The sequence below is a fragment of the Monodon monoceros genome, unplaced genomic scaffold (assembly GCF_005190385.1).
Source record: "Monodon monoceros isolate NGI ecotype Baffin Bay Population unplaced genomic scaffold, NGI_Narwhal_1 Super_Scaffold_22, whole genome shotgun sequence".
In the NCBI taxonomy this organism is placed as follows: Eukaryota; Metazoa; Chordata; class Mammalia; order Artiodactyla; family Monodontidae; genus Monodon; species Monodon monoceros.
Genome location: NW_021703779.1, coordinates 1746149 through 1770315, shown reverse-complemented (window position 1 = coordinate 1770315; position 24167 = coordinate 1746149). Strand labels below are relative to the sequence as shown.

The 24167-nt window shown below is 43.7% G+C and overlaps 1 protein-coding gene across 2 annotated transcripts in view; it reads right to left on the bottom strand.

Moving 5' to 3' along the window:
• Positions 1 to 24167, bottom strand: part of ARHGAP6 (Rho GTPase activating protein 6) — a 489643-nt gene that overhangs the window by 266172 nt on the left and 199304 nt on the right. Inside the window, exon 1 of one of the 2 annotated variants that reach the window (XM_029240475.1) lies at positions 2132 to 2311. The exons of the other annotated variant lie outside the window; for it this stretch is intronic. Coding sequence (XP_029096308.1) covers positions 2132 to 2176 — 45 coding nt within the window. The 5' untranslated portion in view covers positions 2177 to 2311. Of the gene's footprint in view, positions 1 to 2131; positions 2312 to 24167 lie in introns of those variants that run through there. 2 annotated transcript variants of the gene reach the window in all.

Sequence of the window (24167 nt, the reverse complement as noted above, 5' to 3'; positions counted from 1 at the left end):
AAAACAATGGGTCACAATAAAGAACATCCTTTTGACTTGTGACTGATACGGTGCTGCTGAACGTTGCTGCTTTATCATTCTAAAGTATGCATAGGAAACTTCAGAGGACCCAGGTGACTTCTTCCAACTTGAGAACCAACATCTTCCCTCTGGAATCTTCCTTTTAAGAGTCTTAAATCAGAAAATATGTATGTGGTGATCTGTGCTAGAATAAAGGGCTATTTCATCAGCATATCTTCAGAGAGCAAGAGGAGACATTAACATCGGTTTGGCTCTAAGTTTACGCTTTTAGGAGAATGAGACAGCTGACTGAAAATCATTTTTAAATCGTTTTGTGATGCATTGGATGTATTTGCATAATTGAGGCAATAATCATTCATAGAATGAATAGACTTTTTTTTTTTTTTTAAGGAGCCAGGTCTCACCTTTCCTCCCTCACCTTGTAAATGACATTGACACCTCAGATTGCAAATTAAAGGGCACCAACACACAGTTCAAAATCTGAAAAAGGTAGTGCGGTGAAATGCCGATTAGACATAATGAGCACAGACCCTAGATCCTTCAGTGCAAAGAGACCTCTGCCGAAAACGGGTTGTCCTGAATACCGCTTTAAAAGGCAAATCGCTGAGCCATTTGTGTCTCAAGAAAACAAAACAAAACAAAACAACCCCACATACAAGCATTAGTAACTTACTAGTGTCTCACTGGGGATTTCAAGGCAAGTAACCCTGGCAAAACTAGAGAACGAGCCATCATACGTTCCTAGAACGTGTGCCTGAGAAGGAACCTTAACGATTTTCTAACTCAGGCCCTCTTTTTTTCCAGCGCAGCAAAGTGAAACCGCAGAAGTTCGCAGCAAGCACAACGGCCCACCCCCGGCTGATCCCGGACCCCACTCTGCGCCCCGGGAACCAGTTGGGGCAGATCGGGGACCTCTGCACCTACCACCCCTGTCCACCTCGACTCCTTCCGTGAAAACTTTCCTTTTTTTAATGCGGAGAGTGCATTTTGGAGGACACGAATTCCAGACAGATAACTGTCTCTGCCTTATTATCAATGTTGATAATTCTTGTCTTAAGTTTCTGCCTACTTCCCTCCAGTTCTGAAACTTGGCACGCAGCACGTCCAATCTCAATAGTGAAAATCATGTCAAGGAGAACTCAGTAAAGTAGCAGATGCCAGAACAACTACAAGGCTCCGTGTCAAAACGACACATCTTAGAAATGTTCAGACTGGGCTAAACTAACAAGGACGCCTGCCGGCTTCCTGGAGGCAGAACTCAGAATCTTCAGAAGCAGGACTCATTCCTCAGAAACATCTTTATTTTCATCCTACTTTTTTTTCTTAAGTCTTTTCTCTTTCTCAAAAATAGACTCAATCTCGAATCTGGATTTGGTCAGTCGGTCGTTAACCTTGAAATCCTGACTCCTTCTTTAAAGGAGGCAAATCCCACGAGCTTTTTGTCCGGTGTGTCCTGCGGTCCCCAGCGCCCCGTAGTGCCTGGCATACAGTAGGCCCCCAATAAATGTGGAATATTTGAGTCAACAGGGAGAAGAGAGGCCACCGACACTAGACCCCCTGCCACCTTCTTGTATTAATCAGAAAATGTACAACACTGTGTCCCCCTACAAACTCCCTGGGAGTTTGCTCCCTTTCCAAGGAGCAAACCCGCAGCATCCCAACCCGCCCTGCAGCATTTCTCCGGAGGGTCCACTGGCCACACGCTGCCATCACCAAGCGGTCCCTGCCTCCCATCCAGTTCTGTGTCGGTTCTTGCAGGGTATGTGACCAAAGGTTGAGTGGGCAAACCTGGGCCCAGCCCTGGGAGCCCCGTTTCTCAGCCCTGGCCAGCGAGGCGGCGGCAGGGTCCGGCCCCCGGCCCCAGACGCAGTGACCACTGTGCGGGGCAAAGGACCACGGGCTCCGGGGATGGGGGCTCCCCTTCTAAGGGGCACCTGAGTTTCTGAGCAGATGACACTCGGGGTGACGCACGCGGCACTCTTCACCCACCCACCCGCCATACACGCCGAGGACCTCTGGGAAGCCACGGATCCTTTCAACCCCGCGCTGTCGCCTCCCAGGCCGGCCAAGTGGCGCCCCCTGTCGCCTCTGAGCGCGCCGGGACACTCACCGCGTAGTGCAGCTGCGGTTTCTCGCGGTACACCGGGTCCCCCATGTCGCCACCGGGGAGGAGTGGCGGGCTCTCGGGCGCAGCCTAGGGTCGTGGCGCCTCTCCGGGGTCCCCCTATTTTACCGCCATCCTGGGGCAGCCCCCGGACTCGAGCCCTGCTGCCTGTGCCCGGAGCGCGGCGCAAAGCGTCCCGGGCACCAGCGTCCCGCCGCGGAGCCGGCGGGGACAGGCAGGAGGCGACTGCGAAGGGGAAGGAGGAGTGGGGGGGGGGGGGGGGGGGGGGGGGGGGGAGGCCGAGTCAGATTCGATGGGCGGGCATTTAATTCCTTCCGCTGCTGGCTGGCCCCAGTCGCGCCCGCCGCCGCCAGCTGTTGGGGGCTACAGCGACCGAGCGCGCCCACGACAGGTGTCAGGGCGGCCGGCGCTCCTAACTCCTGCCACCCCGCCCCTGCCCAGGCCCGTGGGATCCGGGATGCCAGGGCTGGGGCTGCTAAAGCCTTCAACACCAGCGACAGGGCGAGCTTGGGTTTCCAAGAAAGAGAGACTTTGACTAACTTTGAAGGAGGTGTGGATCTGATGCCGAAAGACGATTCGGAACAGGCCCGGCGAGGATGCAGTTCCAGTCTCTGGTCTTCGGAAAGCCTTCCTCTGGGAGAGTCTCAGTGGCGGAAACCGTAGGAGGGGGCAAGCGGAGAGGGACCAAGTAATGCTGCTCGAGGGAACTGCTGAGGAGGGGCGGCAGGGCTGGAGGCTTGCGGGGCCGGGCCACGTTGGGCAAACTGAGTCTCAGAGGGCTTGCAGGACCCGGGCGTGTCTAGGGAAGCGGGCTGGAAGGGGGAGCCCCGGAAAATCTGCCCGAACTCTGCTGGAACTGAGTAGGGGTGCCAGGCTGGACCTGAGTGGGGGGTGGGGTGCTCAGAGCCCTCCCTTCTATGTCTTAGCAAATCGGGGAACAACACAGCAAGGTTTTGGAAATAGAAGAAACGTCCACTATTTGCAAATTCTGCCAGCTAAACCAAATCATTTCAGCACACGCTGGAGATTCACACCACCACCTAAAACTGGCCTCTGCTCCGCAATCCCCTCGTGGAAGCCTACACTTTAAAACATCGTGAAGAGTGCCAAGGTCCCTCCCAAGGCCTGATAGCCTGTGATTTACCTGCAGCCTCTCGCAAGCTGCACCCAGACCCTGTGAAATCAATCCGTCCAAGCCCAAGAGGGGTGGCTATCAAGTGGAAGATGGATTTGGGGGTGGCTTGTGTCAATTCTTCAGGGTCCCACTATACTGGACTCCCTGGGTGGCCCTCCACCTGCTGGGGGGAGGGCCAGGAAAATAGGCTGCAGCCCCTGTGTTCGAGTCCTTACAATTTGGTTGGGCGAACCACCCACTGGCATAGAAGACTTTAAAACAGTTGGCAGCATAGTTGCAAACAGCAGTGAGAATGTGAAGCCAGGGGTGCGCAGGTACCCTAAAGAATCTACTACTAGATATCACGACAGTTCATCTGCCTGGAAAACTGTAAGATTATATCTGCTAAAGCTGATCATATGCCTACCCTCTGACCCAGCAACTCCACTCCTAGATATATAGAGACATGGGTGCCAAGGGCCTTCTCATGCACAAGAATGTTCAAAACATCTTTAAGCAGAATGGCCAAAATGGAAACAATCCAAATGTCCATCAACTGGTGCGTGATGAACCAACTGGTGCGTGAAGGGAATACATACTGCTTAGTGGTGAAAGGAAAATGCTACTGATAGACACAACATGGAGTATTCTCACAAATGCTGTGTCCAGAGAAAGAAATCAGACTCAAGAGGACGTACTGTAAGATTCCATTTATTTATTATGGAGTTGAAATTCACATGTTGAACTGAAATAGGCAAGTGTGATCTATGGTGACAGAAGCCAGAATCATGATTACCAAGATGGGGAAGTGGTGCTAACTGGGAAGGGGATACAAGGGAACCTTTTAGGGTTCTGGAAATGTTCTGTATCCTGATCTGTATGACAGCTACCCAAGTACAGCCATATGTAAAAGTTCACTGAGTGGTACAGTTCAGATTTGTGTAATTTACACCCTTCACCATGTATATTTTACACTGCAATAACGTACAAATAAATTTAAACTCGACCCCCCGCCGAAACCAGGAACTTCCAGCCAGAGTGCCACCTGTCTTAAGAGAAAGTCAATTTCACCATTTGCCCAAGTCTCCTCCCTGCAGCCTGCCTTTGCGCAGATCACCTCTTCCTCTGCGAAGTGGGAGCGAACCTCCTCACCTTGGAGGCCCTCCCTGCTCCCCGACACGTCCAGGCAGAGCCGGAAAAACAACACACTAAAGTCCGCTCTTCACTTTCACTCCGCTCTGCTGCTGAAAGCAGCCTTTACAGCTATGTCCTCAAAGACCCTCAGAATGAGGCACAACCAGCACAGCCCTCGCCACACAGCATCCCTAAGAGAATGCAGCTGGAGCTGCCAAAGGAGGGCATGCATACACAAGTGCCCCCATTTCGGGACCTCTGCTTCCTGCTGCTCTATTTAGAAAGAGGAACTCTCCAGCTTTAGGAGAGTTCCTCTGTCGTACCTGCCATTAAGCCCTCAAAGCTAAAAATCCCTTTTCCTACAAAAACTATTTCATTATTAATATATAGAGACAATACAAGGCGGGTCCGTGGATTTAAGAAAACCTTACACATAATCCTTTGATCATTACCCTTGAGTATGTCGCCTCCATGTTAAAATTGCGTCATCTTAGGTTTTGGTTTGTCTCTATTCTGCCTTTGAAAATTTTATTAAGTCACTAAACGGCATTATTGTAAGCCAAAAATAATCCATCGTTCCCAAACTGTGTACTTATACTTTAGGAATGACTACTGCCTGCTAGCGGATTTCTTGCTAAATTGTCAGTGCTAAGTTGGAGTTAAATTTTCCAGTGCGATAGGGTTGTTTTCTCTGTGTTTGAAAGGTTTGAGGAGATAGGACAAAGCATTGAAGAGAAGAAGTCATCAGTTCATGCTGCAAGACTCTTCAGTTCACCTGCGAGTGAGTCACACACCGCTTCTGTTCTCAGGGTCTAGAAGGTTGTGCAGAACTCTAAGAGGTCTGTTAAGTCTTAAACAATTTAGTCATGTGATATCGCTTATATGTGGGGTCTTAAAATAATGATACAAATGAACTTATTTACAAAACAGAAATAGAGTCACAGACATAGAAGACAAACTTTGGTTACCAAAGGGGAAAGGGGGTGTAAATGAGGAATTGGGGATTGACAGATACACACTATAGAAAAGAGATAAACAACAAGGTCCTACTGTATAGCACAGGGAACTATATTTAATATCTTGTAATAACCTATAATATAAAAGAATCTGAAAAAGAATATGTATGTGTATATATATATATATATATATGTATGTATGTATAACTGAATCACTTTGCTTACCCCTGAAACATTGTAAATCAATTATACTTCAATAAAAAAATCTTAACCAATTTGAATTCCACATATTATTTTTATTTGAATCTATTTCAGGGTATATTTTAAACACCACTCTAATAACAATTTCTTTCTTGTACATCTCTGCTTCCAAGTATCCTTCCCATGTTATTTAACTATTCACTAGGTTACTTATTCAATAAATATTTTTAAGTGCATACAATTCGCAGTTATTGTTCTAGGTCATTTAAACTATGCATTAAATGGCAGGTGGATTTGCAATTCAGGTGTGATCTTTTGGGGTGATGGAGGGACATAAAGAGAGCACATAAAACCTCACTTCAGAAAAGGTTGAAGTTCACATCATTTACTGTTTAGGTTAAGAGCCTGCTTGCCTAATGTTCTCTTTTGGTTAGTCATTTTTTTAAAATAAATTTCTCTGATGTTTATAATTTCCCCCAGAGAGGACTCAAAAATAATCTCTAGGAGTTCCTCTACTAGCATCACTTTTAAGAGAAAATATGTCACGCTAACAGTAGCATTTCCACAACTTCCTGTCCCCAAATATTACAGCACTTGCAGTACTGAAGGCTGCCCTTGCTGCCAGGGCATTTAAATTAAAATCCCTGTTTGTATTTACTCTGCCTGCCTATAAGCTGAGTTAATATTTTCCACATTTCGTGCCAACCCAAGGGTGATTACTTTGTTTAAGGAAAACTCTACCTAAATCTGTGGAAGCAAATTCAACTGCAGGGTGTAGCAGGAGCTGAAGGCCCATGTGAGAAGTGCAACGCACTGAGATCAGAGCACGAGGCCCTTCTTGCACACCCAGCCCTGTCACGGTTGACAGAGTGGCGATGGGACCCTCTTGGATGGGGAACCTCTTCCCCCAAACCCACCTCCTATACTCTTCCATCCTATTATCTTGTCAACCCACCTCCAAGGGTATTTTTTAATTTTTGAAACAGGAAATTTGATAACATACAATGTGCAGCTAAATGAATTATTGCACAACATACACCCATCTAACCATCACCAAGGTCAAGGAATAGAATATCGCTAGTGTGCCTCCGCTGCATTATAACACCCTCCCCTGCGACCCCAACCCAGGGGCAGACACTGCCCTGTCTTTATAGACTTCACTTATTTGCTTCCCTTTTATAACAGGGTTTCTCCATCTCAGCACTATTGATACTTGGGGACAGAAAATTCTTCTCCCCGCCCCCCCCAGCTTTACTGAGCTATAATTGACATATAGCACTGTAAAAGTTTAAGGTGTACAGTGTGATAATTTGATACACATACATATTGTGAAATGAGTATCGTAATAAGATTAGTTAATACCTCCGTCACTTCACATAGTGAACATATTTTTGTGTGTGATGAGAACATTTAAGATCTACCCTCTTAGCAACTTTCAAGTGTACAATACTGTAATGTTAACTATACTTACCACGCCGCACATTAGACCTCTCGGAATTTGTTTATTTCATATCTGGAAGTTTTTACCCTTTGACAAACATCTCCTCATTACCCCACTGCCAGTCCCTGGTAACTACCAATCTATTCTCCATTTCTGGGTTCAGCTTCTTTAGATTCCACAAGTAAGTGAGATCATACAGTATTTGTCTTTCTCTGTCTGACTTATTTCACGTAGCATAATTCCTTCAAGGTCTATTAATGTTGTCTCAAATGGCAGGATTACTTATGGCTGAATAATGTTCCACTGTACATATATACACCACATTTTCTTTATCTATTCATCCATAGATGGACACTTAGGTTGTTTCCATATCTTGGCTATTGTGAATAATGCTGCACTGAACATGGGAATGCAGATGTCTCTTGGGGATCCTGATTTCAGTTCTTTTGGATACATACCAAGAAGTGGGATTGCTGGATCATGTGGTAGTTCTATTTTTAATTCTACATTTTTGAGGAACCTCCATAATGCTTTCTATAATGGCTGTACCAATTTACATTCCCACCAACAGTGTATAAGTGTTCCCTTTTCTCCACATTCTTGCCAATACTTGATATCTCTTGTCTTTTTGATAATAGCTATCTTAACAGGTGTAAGGTGATATCTCATTATGGTTCTTATATGCATTTCCCTGATGATTAGTGATGCTGAGCACCTTTTCAAATACCTGTTGGCCATGTGTATGTCTTCTTTGGAAAAATGTCTATTCAGGCCCTTTGCCCATTTTTTATCTTTTTAACATCTTTACTGGAATATAATTGCTTTACAATGGTGTGTTAGTTTCTGCTTTATAACAAAGTGAATCAGCTATACATATACATATATCCCCATATCTCGCCCCTCTTGCGTCTCCCTCCCACCCTCCCTATCCCACCCCTCTAGGTGGTCACAAAGCACCAAGCTGATCTCCCTGTGCTATGCGGCTGCTTCCCACTAGCTATCTATTTTACGTTTGGTAGTGTATATATGTCCATGCTGCTCTCTCACTTCGTCCCAGGTTACCCGTCCCTCTCCCTGTGTCCTCAAGTCCATTCTCTGCATCTGCGTCTTTATTCCTGTCCTGCCCCTAGGTTCTTCATAACTCTCTCTCTCTTTTTTTTTAGATTCCATATATATGTGTTAGCATATGGTATTTGTTTTCTCTTTCTGACTTACTTCACTCTGTATGACAGACTCTAGGTCCATCTACCTCACTACAAATAACTCACTTTAGTTTCTTTTTATGGCTGAGTAATATTCCATTGTATATATATGTGCCACATCTTCTGTATCCATTCATCTGTTGATGGACACTTAGGTTGCGTCCATGTCCTGGCTATTGTAAATAGAGCTGCAGTGAACATTGGGGTGCATGACTCTTTTTGAATTATAGTTTTCTCAAGGTATACCCCCAGTAGTGGGATTGCTGGGTCGTATGGTACTTCTATTTTTAGTTTTTTAAGGAACCTCCATACTGTTCTCCATAGTGTCTGTATCAATTTACATTCCCACCAACAGTCTTTGCCCATTTTTTAATCAGATAATTTGGTTTTTTGCTGTTGAGTTGTATGAGTTCCTTATATATTTTGGATATTAACCCCTTATCAGATATATGGTTTGCAAATATTTTCTCCCATCCTTTAGATTTCCTTTTCATTTTGTTGATCGTTTCTTTTGCTGTGCAGAAGCTTTTTCGTTTTGTGAAGTCCCGATAGTTTCTTTTTGCTTTTGTTGCTTGTGATTTTGGTGTCATACCAATAATTCTTTGTTGTGGAGGCAGTTTCCTATGCATCATAGGATGTTTAGCAGCATCCCTGGCATCGACCCACTAGATGTAAGTATTCTCTCCTTCCCCCAATTGTGGCAACCGAAAGTATCTCTAGACATTGACAAATGTCCCCTGGGGGTGGGGAGGCAAGATCACCCCTGTCTGAGAAGCACTGCTTTTTAGGAAGTTATGTATCCACAAATCTTAGAGCTTAGTGTTGCCTGCTTTCTAACTTCATACCAATGGATTCATAAGTATGTTTTTATTACACCTGGCTTCTTTACTCAACATTGTGTTTCTAAGGTTCTTCCATGTTACCATATGTAGCTGTAGTTTGTTCATTCCCATTGCTGTCTAGTATTCCATTGTATGTGTTTACCAATATTTATCCTTTCAGCTGCTGGTGGACATTTGCATCCTTTCCAGTTTTGGACTCCTGAAAACCACACTGCTTGAACATCATTATACATATCTCCTTGTACACATGTGCCTGCATTTGTATAGCGTGCAAACCTAGAAACAGAACTGCTGGGCCATAGGCATGCACATCTTCAACTTTACTGGACAATGCCCAACCGTTTTCCAAACTGATTGTACCAATTAGAATCTTTATTTACACTATAGTATAAATAGACTGAACATAGTTTATATAAAGGCTGAACATAGTTTAGAATTGTCTCTCTTCTAGGTTTTTTCATGGGGCTACAAAGATAAAATTCAGGAAATCAAACTGCAGGATCAGGAAGGAGAGATGGGGAAGAAGCTTAAGGTCCTCCTTGTCCAAAATTGTGTCTCTTAGAAGTGAAGAAAGACCTACCGGCCCTGCTAGGGTCATAGCATTGGGAACACCAGTGCTGAGTCCGTCCACACATATGGGTAAGAGCAATGGATACATCAGTTATGCTTCTGAGGGAGGACATATTTTTAGGCAGAAGTCCAGCGTATAGTGTTGGGGGGTGGCGAATGTCAGCAAACTGTAAACGTAAGTGCCCCTTAAGGAATTACCATTTTGCTCCACAGCCATAGTGCACTCCCCCCGTTCCTTTTAACCTTAACAGGGATACGGGGATGGGATGGATTCAAGGAAGAATGAAGCATCCTGTTCCTTTCTCCAGGTATATTAGAGAGAGAGAACCCCCAGCCTAAAGACACACCTGGTCCAATGACCAGTGACTGAGGCATTCCTATGGGTCCCAAGAATGTGCCCGGTGCTGTGGTGACATAGGACAGAGAAGAGAGTATCACCTAGAACTCCTGCCCTCAGCCTTGATCTCTACTCTAAAGAATATCAAGAAGGTAGACATCAACAACTAGAACTGGGAATCTGATGATCTATGGATGCAGGGAAAGAAGGTGAGGGAGGCAGGGTGAGAATAAAGTGACCATTACAATAGGTTCACTTTAGAATCACTGGTTTGTCCTTTTCTTGCCATTTTGATATCTTCACTGAAGAACTGCTACTCAGTGCCTTGGAGCCAAGGAGAGTGCCCTACGAAAGTATCCACAGAGAGATGTTTCTAAAATAAATGTTCTATTTCAGGCTCATTAGGCAAAAAAGCAGAGGCTGTATTCCCTCTAGTTATGATTTCCCAAGAAACAGTTGGAGAATCAAGAAACTACTTTTCATCATCTCCATAATCTAATGTTAGTCTATTGTCTCCACCCAACCACTCACAACCTGCTTTCCTCTGCGTGGTGTTGCGAGCGTGTAAAGCCTGTGGAACACTTGTGACACCACCAGTGCTGCCCCTGCTGAAATGATTACCTGGAATGCTAACGCTTCCACTAATCACTGAGCACCTACGTCACTGGCCCTTTGTCCAACTAGATGCTTTGCAAACAGCAAATCTGGATCCTCGGAATAATTGTGTGAGGAAACTGTGATTATCTCCATTTTATTCATGAGGGTAATTCACTTGTTTTGCACAGCCGGTAAATGGTGAAGTTGAGGTGTAAATGAAGTTGGGTCCAAATCTCTTTGCAGGCCATTCCAGTATGTTTCAAAGTAGAGACTCTTTCATTAGATCGCTGTGGTGCCTTCTTATGAAAGGGGCAGGCAGACACTGCCAGTGCCCCACCCATATCTCCCTAGGCCAGTGGTTCTCAACGGGCACAATTTTCCCCCAAGAGGACACCTGGCAATGTCTGGAGATACTTTTTACTGTCACAACTGTGTGTGGGGGTGCCACTTGTATCTAGTGGGTAGAAGCAAGGGCTGCTGCTAAACACCCTACAGCGCACAGGACAGCCTCCCGCAACAAAGAACTATCCTGCCTAAAACGTCAAGAGTACAGACGCTGAGAAACAAACCCTTCGCAGACGTAAGAAATTCACCTTCAATAATTTCCACTTAGGAGTACAACTCACACCAGCAACACATTTTCCTTTAGTGGAGTGGGTCTTGTGCCAAGGAAGGAAACAAGGAGAAATTCCCCCAGAGCAGAATGCTAGGGTCGAGCTTTGGAACCTACGTGCAAGTGGGTTTGCACCCAACATAGCGTGTCAAGAGGCTAGCAGAGCGTGTGAAAACTGGCCATTGGTGTGATCAACACTAGTAGCTATGGAGTCATTTGGAGCACTTGACTAGTCACCCAAGGAAGCCACTGTTACGTCCTCCAAAACCTCTGGTTTTGGAGGCTCAGCAGTGTTTGAATGATGACACCTGACATTACTCTAGTGCCTGGAGCATTCCAAGCAATTTCACGTGTAACAGTTCTCCCCTCCCCAAATTAATCTATTTTGTGATGATGATTTCCATTTTTTATAGGGAGCAGAACATATAAGGCAAACGTCAAGAATTTGTTGTCAGGGGTGTAATGAAAGGAGAATGAAACAGAGTGTCCTTTGCATGCCAAGTCACTTAACCTATCTGTATCCCATTACTCCACCAAATAGAGAGCATGGGCCAGAGAGTTCCAGATCCCCAAGGAATGCTTGGCACATAAAGGTCAAACATCAACAGTTCAGCAGGGCCTTCTTTGCCTTGCAGCGCAATGGAACCAAGCCTCATTTCTTGACTCTTTTTCTCTGGGACCATGCTGTATGAAAGTGCTTCTCGACCAGGGGTGACGTTGTCTGCCAGAGGACATCTGGCAGTGTCTGCAGACACACTAGGGGATGTGCTATTTGCATCTTGTAGGTAGTGGCTAGGGATGCTGCTAAACATTCCACAGTGAACAAGCCAATCCCTATCCCCCCAACACACACACATACATAACAAAGAATGATCTGGCCCCAAATGCCAAGGTTGAGAAACCCTATCGTATGGAAAAAATTGTTCTTCTAGTCAAAATAATCCCAATATATCAGAATCTAAGCATCACACTAGGGCTTTTGTCTATTTCAACTTTGGTTGCCGTCATTCTTCACATGCGTACACACCACATATTATATGATTCCATTTATACAAAGTGTCCAGAATAGAAATGTGAATTCTACCTCCATAAAAGCTGAGAACCAGAGAGACAGAGAGAGAGTAAGGAGGAAGGGAGGGAGGGAAGGACAGAAGGGAGGTCTTTATGATAAACTGAGTAGTGCAAGAGAAGGAGGCAGCTCTCCTGGGGAGTGCTGATGTCTTCTCTCCGGCAGTTGTTAGAATGACCATCAGCTAGAGAGGCGGCACTATGTAAGCAGTTTCACTAGAGGACCTGTAACTCTAAAATGTCATAGCTAATGTTTTATCTCTTTCCTGTTTCCCTGACTACAACATGTGTGGTTCAAGGCTAAAGACTGGCTTCTGTTAATGCATTCAGTCCATTCTTTCATTCATTCTTTCAATGCCAACTGAAGGCCTTGTGCTATTTCTCTCTCTTAATAATACACTTGCTTCTTGCCTTAGGTAGAGTTCCTCAGAAACAGAGACTAAGATGAGGATTCATGGGCAAGTGATTTATTAAGGACATGTTCCCAGGAGTGACTGGTAAGGGGTAAGCGTAACAGGGTAGGAAAGGGGAGGAAGCCAAGTAGTGGTGTGATTTCTGGCAGAGTCTCAGTCTCAGCCTGATGCTGAGAGGAGCTCTGGAGTTGCCCCACCTCGAGCCAAAGGAGTTGACCTTAAATATTCTCACAGCCACCAGTCATGGGCTATGGGAGGCCCCAGGGTGATGAAAATTCCCAGGCACTTCTTGCTCTTTGTGGGTACGGGGAAACTCTCAAACACCCCAAGGGAAATCCTCTGAAGACGTTCACAGATGTTGGTCATTAGAAGCAAACCACACAGAAGCTGGGGAATGGAACTGACACACAGAACTGGTCAAGATCTGAGATATTCTGGGCAGAGTACCAACAGCAAGTGTCCACTACACTTTTTGCTTGAAAACTTGTTAAGCTCTAAAGGCTGTTTATGACTGTTTCTGTGTCCAGATATCCTGAGCAGGGTAGAAGCTTGCAGCCCCCAGATGTGTTTCCAGCAAGGTGAGGTATGAATTGATCTTCCAAGACTCTACACTACAGCTCATCCCCTTCCTTGCTGATAAATGCTTTATCATCTGGCATCTTTGCTCACACTAGACCTATTTCATTTCATATGCTGAAAATCTTCTGAAGTGGTTAATCTGCCCACAAGCACTACGGGGAATTTCTCAGCAGCTTTAGCATCTCCAGTGGTCATTTAGCCACGGACTTTAAGTTTGGGTAGATTCCAAAAGCCGGAAACCCGTGGAACCATCCACAACTAGGTTACTTTACTTACTGGATTTATTTCCTTCCCCTGGATTATCATAAACAGGTCTAACATGGAAACAACCTAAATGTCCATCAACAGATGAATGGATAAACTATACACACACACACACACACACACACACACACACACACACACACACAATGGAATATTACTTAACCATAAAAAAGAATGAAATACTGCCATTTGCAGCAACATGGATGGACTGAAAGATTATCATACTAAGTGAAGTAAGCCAGACAGAGAACAATAAATACCATATGATATCACTTATATGTGGAATCTAAAATATGACACAAATCAACCTAACTACGAAACAGACTCACAGACATAAAGAACAGACTTGTGGTGGCCAAGGGGAAGGGAGGTTGGGGGAGGGATGGAGTGGGAGGTTGGGATTAGCAGATGTAAGCTATTATATAGAGAATGGATAAACAACAAGGTCCTACTATATAGCACAGGGAACTATATTCAGTATCCTGTGATAAACCATAATGGAAAAGAATATGAAAAAGAATGTGTGCGTGTGTGTGTGTGTGTGTGTGTGTGTGTGTGTGTATATATATCTGAATCACTTTGCTGTACAGCAGAAATTAACACAATGTTGTAAATCAACTATACTTCAACTAAAAAAAATAGGTCTAAGATGTTGATCCCCAAGCGCACAAATTTTTCTCTGCTTCATCAATCATTTTATGACATCATTTGTTGATTATCATCTTTTTCTGGGGATTAAATTAGTATGTAAGTGTGTGTGTGTGTGTGTGTGTGTGTGTGTGGAGCAGTTAGAACCGTACTGGGCATATATAAGCTCTATATCAATTTTTGCTATTATCACATAGGTACAGAACTCTCAGGTTGCATGATGAGGTCTTTGTCCTCAAAACTATTCTTCCTGCCAAGGGACTTGCAACAATTTTTCTGACCTACTTGGATTTTGAAAAATTGTTTCTATCTTGCCTTCCTTTCTGCTACTTCCTTTTTTTAAAATGTATTTATTTATTTGGCTGCGCTGGGTCTTCATTGCTGCGCACAGGCTTTCTCTCGTTGCAGCGAGTGGGGGCTACTCTTTGATGTGGTGCAAGGGCTTCTCATTGTGGTGGCTTCTCTTGTTGTGGAGCATGGGCTCTAGGCGTGAGGACTTCAGTAGCTGTGGCATGCGGGCTCATTAGTTGTGGCTTGTGGGCTCTAGAGCGCAGGCTCAGTGCTTGTGGTGCACGGGCTTAGTTGCTCCTCAGCACATGGGATCTTCCTGGACCAAGGATTGAACCCGTGTCCCCTGCATTGGCAGGCAAGTTCTTAACCACTGTGTCACCAAGGAAGTCTTCCGCTACTTCTTACTAGCATTTTCTCCTTCATTTCCTCTGAGATTATCATACAAGATGGGGTTAATGGCACAACTCCTCAGCACCAAACAGAAGTACTGTAAATATTAGGTAAACTGAAAAACAAGGGGGGAAATAAAGCAGAAACAGAGAGCTCCCAGAACCTCTTAATGCATGTTTTGACGGTGAGGGGACAGCCAGAGGGCTTTACTCCAGAGTATGGTTTTGTTTGTATCTATGAAAGTGTACAAGTTGAAATTCCATAAATGAGGAGCTTCTATACCACTTTCTATTGCTAATATTTTCTTTTCCTCTGAAGTCTGTCCCCAGGATTTCAGATCATGATGAGCACTTAATATATGCATGATAACTGATGTTAGAATGTGCTACAGGGGCCCAAAGCATTCTAGCAGGGGCATAAAGCATTCGAGAAAAATCCAGGAAAATACCAAAGGTGAAAAACCATCACTCAAATAATTTACAAAAAAAACGGAAAAAGAAAGCATGTTGTACTTCAACTTTGTTTTGTTTTGTTTATTCTAAAAGAACAAATGAGGAGAGACGTTTGTCTCAGATCTGGCATAGGAGTAAGAATGGTTTTTACCTTTCTAAACGGTTGAAAGAAAAATCAACAGAATAATATTTCACGACATGCAAATTACGTGAAACTCACATTTCAGCATCCATACATAAAGTCTTACTGGAGCACAGTCACGTCCATTCACGTATGTATCTGTCTATGGCTGCTTTCAACTGCCTAAAATATCTGGTCTCTTGCAGAAAATGTTCGCTGACCCCCAATTTAGAAAACTAACATAGCACTTTATTTTGTTTCGTTTTTTTTTTCTACTTTTGGTTTTCATCTTCTCCCTCCTGGAGGAGTTCTCTAAGTCCAAAGGAAAAAAATATATCTTCCATATATTTGTTTCTACTAACATCTCAATTATTTTGTTTCATTTATAGACTTGAAACAGACAGACAACTGGCCTAAGATAAAGCAGCCTGCTTAGGGCAGGCAGACTTCCGAACTGGATTCTGTTTTTCCACATATCTAAGCTTTTAGAGACATACCTATGTTATTTCTAGAAGTCTCAGGTAATTGTATGGGGGATTCATTTGGGCTGTAGAAGTCAGCCCCACCCCCATTTCTTCTAGAGCAATATAAATCATAACCAAAAGCCAACATTCCCTTGTTGTGTTCGTATGCACTAGTGTCAAATCATTTGTCAAAGTATTTCTTTCTCATTGATTGGTGTTTTCTAAGTCTCATCGAAAGGAAAGCTTTCCTTGTGCCCTCAGCTTGCAAGGGTAAACCTGCTTTTGGACACATGCTGTTCCTTGGTATCCATCACTCCAAATCTGAATGGAGTTCGCACACAACTACACTGGATTCAATTACACAGCATGCCATGTGCTCTGAGACCAGAAAAGCAGAAAATTCTAGAACATCCATGTCTATATTTGGCCCTTTGAGTCTGACGATTTTCTCCTGTCTTAAAAACCTTATGTCATTCCGAGCAAGCAAACTTGAATTGTTATTTATTTTTATGGCATCAACTTTTCAACGGGCTGTGACTTCTAAGTCATGCCATACTGGATAGACAAATGTGTATATATAAAATTTCCAGACTGGTTGAGATTCTGGAAGGTATTCAGAAATTCAACCCACTTTCTACAACTAGCACAATGCACAGAGCATCCTCTTCACAGTCCGAACGTCCCCAAATGCGGCCATCCTCCTTCCTGGCTCCTTGCCAGGGGAGATGCCCTTGGAAATTCTAAGCCACATACTGAAGATGAGTCCTTTGTTTTCAAGGGGTAAACTCCCTCCACCTGTAACACACTTCTTTCTCCATCACATCCACCAGTTCCCTCCCGCCACACCTTCCATCTCTCCTTTGCCTGTATAACTCCCACTAGCCTCTCTAGATTTCCGGGACCTTACAGACCCACCTCACCACTCTGCAATAGGAGGCTCTGCTAGCCTTCTGGTCATACCTCTATTACAGCGACCATGTTTTCTGTTTCCTCTTGAAACGCTGCTCTCATCGAAGACAGGGACTGTCATAATCATATTTTTACCCCCAGAGCCTAGTCCCGTGCCTACTACACAGCAAGCACTGGAGAAGTATTTGTTGAATACTGTTATTCAATATGCTTCCAGAAGATGAGAACAGTCAGCATTTGGTAGTTATGGCACCAGCAAGTCTAGAATCACTACAACGGCAGCGACTCATTTCCTCGGACCAGTCTTGACGCCCATGCCCAGATGCTGAATGCTGCAAATGGCTCACAATTATCATCAAGACACTATGATGTGGTATTGAAAAGTAAAACCTTTTAAAATCATAATTCTGGCCCTTAGGAAAGAATAAACCACTTCTCCAGAAAAGGAAAGTCCACAGGAAATCACAGGGATGCTGTCCAATCTCAGGACTGCCATTTTAGCTTATAGAATAAATATATTCAAGGGCTTCTCTCACGGGAGTTCAACATGACCAAGAGGTGAACGTGGCTCACAGAACAGGGGAGCTTCCCCAAAGTAGAGCAGTTTATGTAGGATCTAGGAGGTCAGGCTCTTTACTTTGGTTTCTCATGAAACAAGCAGAATCCACTCAAAATCCCATGAAAAGGCTGAGCTTTGACAAGTCTGAGTCCCATCTTTACACATTCACCCTTGTTCAAATCTATTATCAGACACTGAGACTTAGTTCCTTCCTGGTTCAACAGTGAGGGACCGCCAAGGGGCAGCATAATTTACTTCTCCTAAGACGAGGCCCACAAAGCAAGGCGCCCACTTAACTTCTGATCACAAGAGTTTGGCAACGGCACCCTTGTTCCAACAGCCCAGCCCCCTAACTCCACTCTCGTCCTAGGACTGCTAAGAAGAAAAGGGAAGGAACATGGAAGTTATCTCCTTAATGACAAACCCCCTTGGAAGCAGCAGTAACCCAAATATTGGGACCAAAGCAGTTGGGTGGGTGACTCTTTCCCTTGTAACGGCCAGATCTTAATTTCCACAAAAATGCAAGTTATGCAATTTCTCTGGGGTTTCTCCTAAAGTGATAATTGGATTTTTTTCCAAAAAATTATTCTTTGAGGTGCTACACCAGACCTGGGAAGCTGCATCAAGATAACCTAAATCTTCAGAAAGTCTCACAAGCAGTTGGCTCCAGTTTTTTCTCACCACTTGCCAGTCGCTTTTTTCTTTCCTTTGGGGGATGGTAACTTTTTAAATGTCATGAATGTCTACACATATGTATGTGATTACGTATATTTATACACACACATACATAGTCTCAAGTCTCTGTAAGATACATAAAAATGATGTCTTTTTAAATTAAAGATTTTGGATAATTATGAGATATGAAAAGAAGTAGTACATCTTATGTACGTGCCAGAACTTTTAGATTGAATATCTAGATTTGTTTACAATTATTCAATGATTTAAATAATTTATATACAGGGCTTCCCTGGTGGCACAGTGGTTAAGAATCCACCTGCCAGTGCAGGGGACACGGGTTTGAGCCCTGGTCCGGGAAGATCCCACATGCCGCGCAGAGCAACAAAGGCCATGCTCCACAATTACTGAGCCTGCGCTCTAGAGCCCGCGAACCACAACTACTGAGCCCGGGTGCCACAACTACTGAAGCCTACACACCTAGAGCCCGGGCTCCACAACAAGAGAAGCCACCGCAATGAGAAGCCCGTGCACCGCAACAAAGAGTAGCCCCCGCTCGCCGCAACTAGAGAAAGCCCGCGCGCAGCAACAAAGACCCAATGCAACCAAAAATAATTAATTAATTAATTAATTAAAAAATAATGATTTATATACAAATATTCAATTCTTTAAATAGTTTATAGCACTGCCTTTTTTTAAAAAAAAAGTATGGCTATCAATTAGTCTAATGCTTCGATTATTACGTCCCTTTCATTCATTTTTAGCATTTAATATTCTCCTTTCTTTTATAGTTTCTCACTTGCATCCATGGGAGGGAACAAATTGAACTCAAAGTATCAGCGAAAAGTTTGGGTAATTCTTTAAAAAGACCTGGCTATTTCTTCTGAACTTCTCTTTTAAAAGCTGCCTCAATTCCTGGCTTTGGAGGAATAATACTTTAATCCTTTTTAAAATCTAAAATTGATGTTTTGGAGAAGTGCACACATCTTAAGCGACGTCCCACACAAGACTGGGCAGCCCGCCAAAATTCAAGAGTGCCATCGAGGCAGACAACACCGCATACAAACAGCTCCCTCAGTCTCCAGCGCCTCGTTACAACTTCACAACGTTAAGACTAAACAGAAATGGGGGGGAACCCTCCTTCCAAAATGCCTTCTTAGGATCCATAAATTCCACATTCAGCTGACCTTGCAGCCTTCACTTTCTCCTTTGGCCAGAAAGCCCAGGGAGTACGGGGTCTGCTCAGTGGGTTAATCCACTGCAGCTTAGATACAACCGTCTTATCCTTGTCAGGGGCTGCTTGGAGCTGAGACCACCTAGGTGGCCACACTGTCAGGGGGGATGGAGTTTAAAGCAGAAAGCCGGAAACAGAAAATGTGTTCCGTTTGTTACTGAGACTAGAATGCAAACATAGTCTCAAACAAAGGGCCAGGCCTGTTGTGTAGCCTTCTGTGGTTGTATTAGGAAGAACACATCGTCATAGGCAACATTTTTAATAGAAAACTGGCTGAGAGCGCCACTGCAAGGTTTCCAACATTAAAGAGATATGGATTCTTTTTCTTTTTCTGGGGGAGGGGGCTCCTTATTGAAGTACAATATAATACATATACAAGCTGGACAGTACTGAATTCATAAGTGTACAATTCAGTTCATTTTGCCAAAGTGAACATCCCTGTATAATGACTACCCAGAACAAGAAAAACCCTCTCCCAACTTTACCTGGTAAAAGCAACCACTTTCCTGACCACCACCATCATAGATATTGTTTGCCTTTTTCTGAACTTTGGATCAACAGAATCCTGCAGTGGACAGTGTGTTTTTCATCTGGTGTCTTTCATCACTACTGCACATTACAGCATGCGATACTTCACCTTCACTGCTGAGAAGTATTCCATTGTATGAATAAAACATGATTGTTTTCCTTTTCTACTGTCGAGAGACATTTTACCAGCCTGGGGTTATTAATGAATAGTACCACTATGAACATTCTAGAACATGGTTTTTGGTGAACATAGGTAGGCATTTCTGTTGGGTGTATACCTGGGAGTAGAATACTCCATTATAGGGAGTATATATATTCTGCTTTAGTAGATACTGCCCAATAGTTTCCCAAAGTATTTGTACCAACCTACACTGCCACAAGCAATGTATGAGAATTCCAGTTGTCCCATATTAATGCAATACATGATATTGTCAGTTCTCTCTCTCTTCCTTAATTAGAGCCATTCTGATGGGCATTCAGTGGTACCGCACTGTGGTTTTAATTAACATCTCCCTGATGAGTAATGAGTTGGAGTACTTTTCATATGTGTATTAGTCTTTGGAGATCTCTTTTGTCAAGTGTGTGTTCCAGTCTTTTGCCCATTTTTCCATTCAGTTATCTGTCTAGAATTGGGGTTGGCAATGTTTTCATGTAAAGGGACAGATGGAAAATACTTTTGGCTTTGCAGGCCAGACAGTCTATGTCACAACTCCTCAACTCTGCTGTGACAGTGCAAAAGCAATCATAGACCACACATAAATGAATGGGTGTGGCTGAGTCCCAATAAAACTTTCTTTACCAAAATAGTCAGTGGGCTGAATTTAGCCCACAGGCCATGGTTTGTTCACCTCTGGCTTAGAAGAACTACGTGGTTTTGATATTTAAATATCAGCAAAAGTTGAACTGTGTACCAAAGCTTACTAATTGTCTATGCAACATCCACTCTTCTATTATTTACTGGTACCATAACGATGGAGGAGGTGCCATAATACCTGGCTGAAAAAGTTAAAGATATCAGAGACCAAGTGTCGGGTGGAAGGCTTCTAGAAAATTGTTAAAGGGAAGCTGTCTCAGCAAGGATGACACTCTGAGCTCCCCTCTTCCTTATTCTTTCTGTCCAAGACATGGGCATGATGGCTGGACATGTAGCAGCCATTTTGTGATCATGAGACAATCTAGACTAGGAAAGCAGGCACTAAGAATGGCAAAACAGAGAGAACTTGAGACACTAATGATATTGTTGAACAGCTATACTAGCCCAATTCTTTCATTTGTTTTATGTGTGAGAAAACTTACCACCTACCTTGTCTAAGACACTCTTATTTCAGTTCTGCTTCTGACAGCCAAGTGTAATTCTTAATGGATAAAAGAAAACTCCCATCTTGTTTGATTATATTTTTATTCCTACTAACTCCTTACCGAAATTTTAACCTTCAGCTTCCTTGTTTAGCTATTTCATCCATTGTCACTGAACACTTAGCACATGCTCTTTTATCTTTTTGTGCTTTCTCTCTCACTGTTTCTGTCCTGTTTCCTCCCCTTGGTCGTGTACTTGTTCACTGAGAAGAAATACCCCATATTTCTCTGTGCCCACAATACTTCGAAGTAAGTTCATCACGTGTGGTCAGTGCTCCAAAACATAGTTCTCTGTGATGAGAATGTTTATGCTAAAGACGATGAAGAACATACTTCATTAGGCAAAATGATAGCATATTTTTGGTCAGAAAGACAGTTAAAGAAAGGTGACTTTGGGGTCTGTAGGCAAAGGGCAGGGCTGGGTAGCTTCTTAATAGGCATAGAGTCCTATAATACTAATACTCTAAATTTAGGCAACTCAAAGTTACGCTATTTGGGGCATTGTTTACTCTTCTGGCACACTAATGTGAGATTGATTTCTTATATCCTGAGTGCATTTACGTTGACGTTCAGGTGAATCTCTTCTCATATCCGATGCTCTCTTACAAGGCAGAGTAGAGGGGCTCACATTTCCTGGTTGCTGTCCCTTGCAGTTGTATAGAGCCAAGGTCACACCCTCCTCAAAGACTATATCCTAAGACAGTATTCTATATAACTTGGAAGTATGAAATAGACCTTCCAAAGCATAACCTAATTCAATGATTTAAAACAGCCACTTCTATCATATTCTCTAGAGTCAGCTTCCCTTAGTTTACAAGCGGCCATTTATTTTAAGCTAAAGACTAGTTTTAGAGGTGATCGTTTCAACGGAAGGCTACTGGACTGCGAACCACAGGGAAATACAGCACAGCTGACAACTGAAATTTCACAGCCAAGAGGGAGGAAGAGCAAGACCCAGGAAATACCTGAAAAATCTACTGAAATCCATGGGAGATAAAGACACAACCTTCAGTGGTAGAGACAACAGCCATTACAATTTTGATGCCAGGTGTACCCAGGGAGAAAAAAACATCACAATGTGAAGTCAAGGACATTGGGACAAGGAATTGTCAGTAGGTGAAGCCAACTGGCGTCAGGTTTTTTTCCAGTCAGGGATCTGTAACTTTGGCCCTCCAGACCCAGTGGGTTTTGTCTGGGCTAAAGAGACGATAAAGGCTCTAGGAGGATGACAAGAGAAGAAAAGTGTGGGGAAGAAGGGAGGTTGTATGTCCAACATCTCACGTAGATCCATGAATCTGTATTACTTTAAAACTCAAATCTCAGCTGGTATTGAGTTACAGACAACCAAATTAATGCTGACCTTTGGAATGGACTGTTCTCACATAATTACCTTGCATTCACTATGGGTTGAAAATCTTGTCGTCATAGTTTCAGGTGGGAGCCCGATTCTGATTACAGGTTAGAGTGCATATTACTACCTGGAGATTTTCTGTGCGCTTCTTTTGAGCAAAGGTACATGCCAGGAACCACACAACCCAACCATCCACTCAAGGCTTTAACAAGCAGTCTGTTCTACATGTGACAGGATTTACTGAGGAATAAAAAAAAAAAAAACGTTTTTCCTTATTCTTAAGACCAAAGGAATGACTGCTTTTCAAACTACCTCTGATTTCTTCAACTCCCTTCTCTTGTAGCCCAGTCTGTTCTAAACTCACTCTCCTCTGTCTGAAGTATTGCAAAGCACTTTTCCAAACAGGAAGCCTGACCCCAGTAATAGTGTGATTGTAAAAGCCAGTATAAAAGCCATTATAAAATCAGTAGCAACTCTTTCTTTACTTAGAACTTTAAACTGTCTCTATTGAGAAAAGAAAATTCTTTTAAAAGCACTGTTCTTTTCCCTCTTGTCTGAGCTCACTTTGTCTAGCTGGTCAAAAACTGAAGTCATTAGGAGTTAAGGCTCAAGACTTGAGTATGTAGTCCATACGGGCATGAAATGGTTAAACTTCCAGGCTCCAAAGCAGGACAGGAAGGAGTCAAAGACTTCTGCAGAGGAAAAGAGCCTCTTGAGATTGTAGGAGCCCTTAAAACTCATACCCGTTCTCCAAAGCCAAAGGGCCCCGAATTGCAAGGGGGCTGGATAATTTTCACCCCTATTTGGACACTCTTTAGGGTGATGTTACTTAATAATCACATCCGAGCAACAGACAAAAACCCAGTTATCCCGGACAAACCTAGATGTGTGGACACCCTACACATTTAGCCCCTTCCTTCCACCACTCAATGCAAAGCAGGGATCAAATATGCAGAAAGAAGCCTATGCTTGTGGCCAATGCTTTTTAGAACATCAGTTAAACGATACCAAACCAAGGGCTGTGCGATATCAAATTAGAGCAGTGTTATTCAACCAGGGCCATTCTGTCTCCCAGGAGACACTGGGCAATGTCTGGAGACGTTTGGGTGGCAATAACGGGGAGGGGGTAGTGTGGGAGAGATGGAGGGGTGCTCCTGGCATCTAGTGGGCGGAGGCCAGGGATGCTGCTAAACATCCTACAGTGCCCAGGACGGCCCCCACAACAAAGAATCATCCGGCCCCACATATCAAAGGTTGCTGAGGTTAAGAAACGCTCACTTAGAGTTGAGCGGAAGCTAGAGAAATACCTAGGATGGGTCATGCCCATTCCAAAGCACACTGGCATGAGATTTAAAACACATGCACTACCTGCTATGCTCAGTGAATGAGTGGAAGGGAGATCCTATCACAAATTGGGCAGAATTAACTTTTCATCACAGCATGTTAAGGGTTCACCAGTTGCTTCATGCAGAGGGATTAACAAATTGAGTGTCAGACTCTCATTACTGTATACGTTCAAGTAACACGTCGAAATAAACTGTAAATCTAATTTATTCCATCCAGAAGCTAATCATTCTTAATGAAGTCTTTTGTTTTTACTCTACAATCTGGGATAGAAGGATCCCTTCAGATATTATTCCCTGAAGTTGCCCCAACTGACCATTCTGATGAGAATTCCCATGTGCAGAGTCAGAAAAGCAGACCATGCTTTC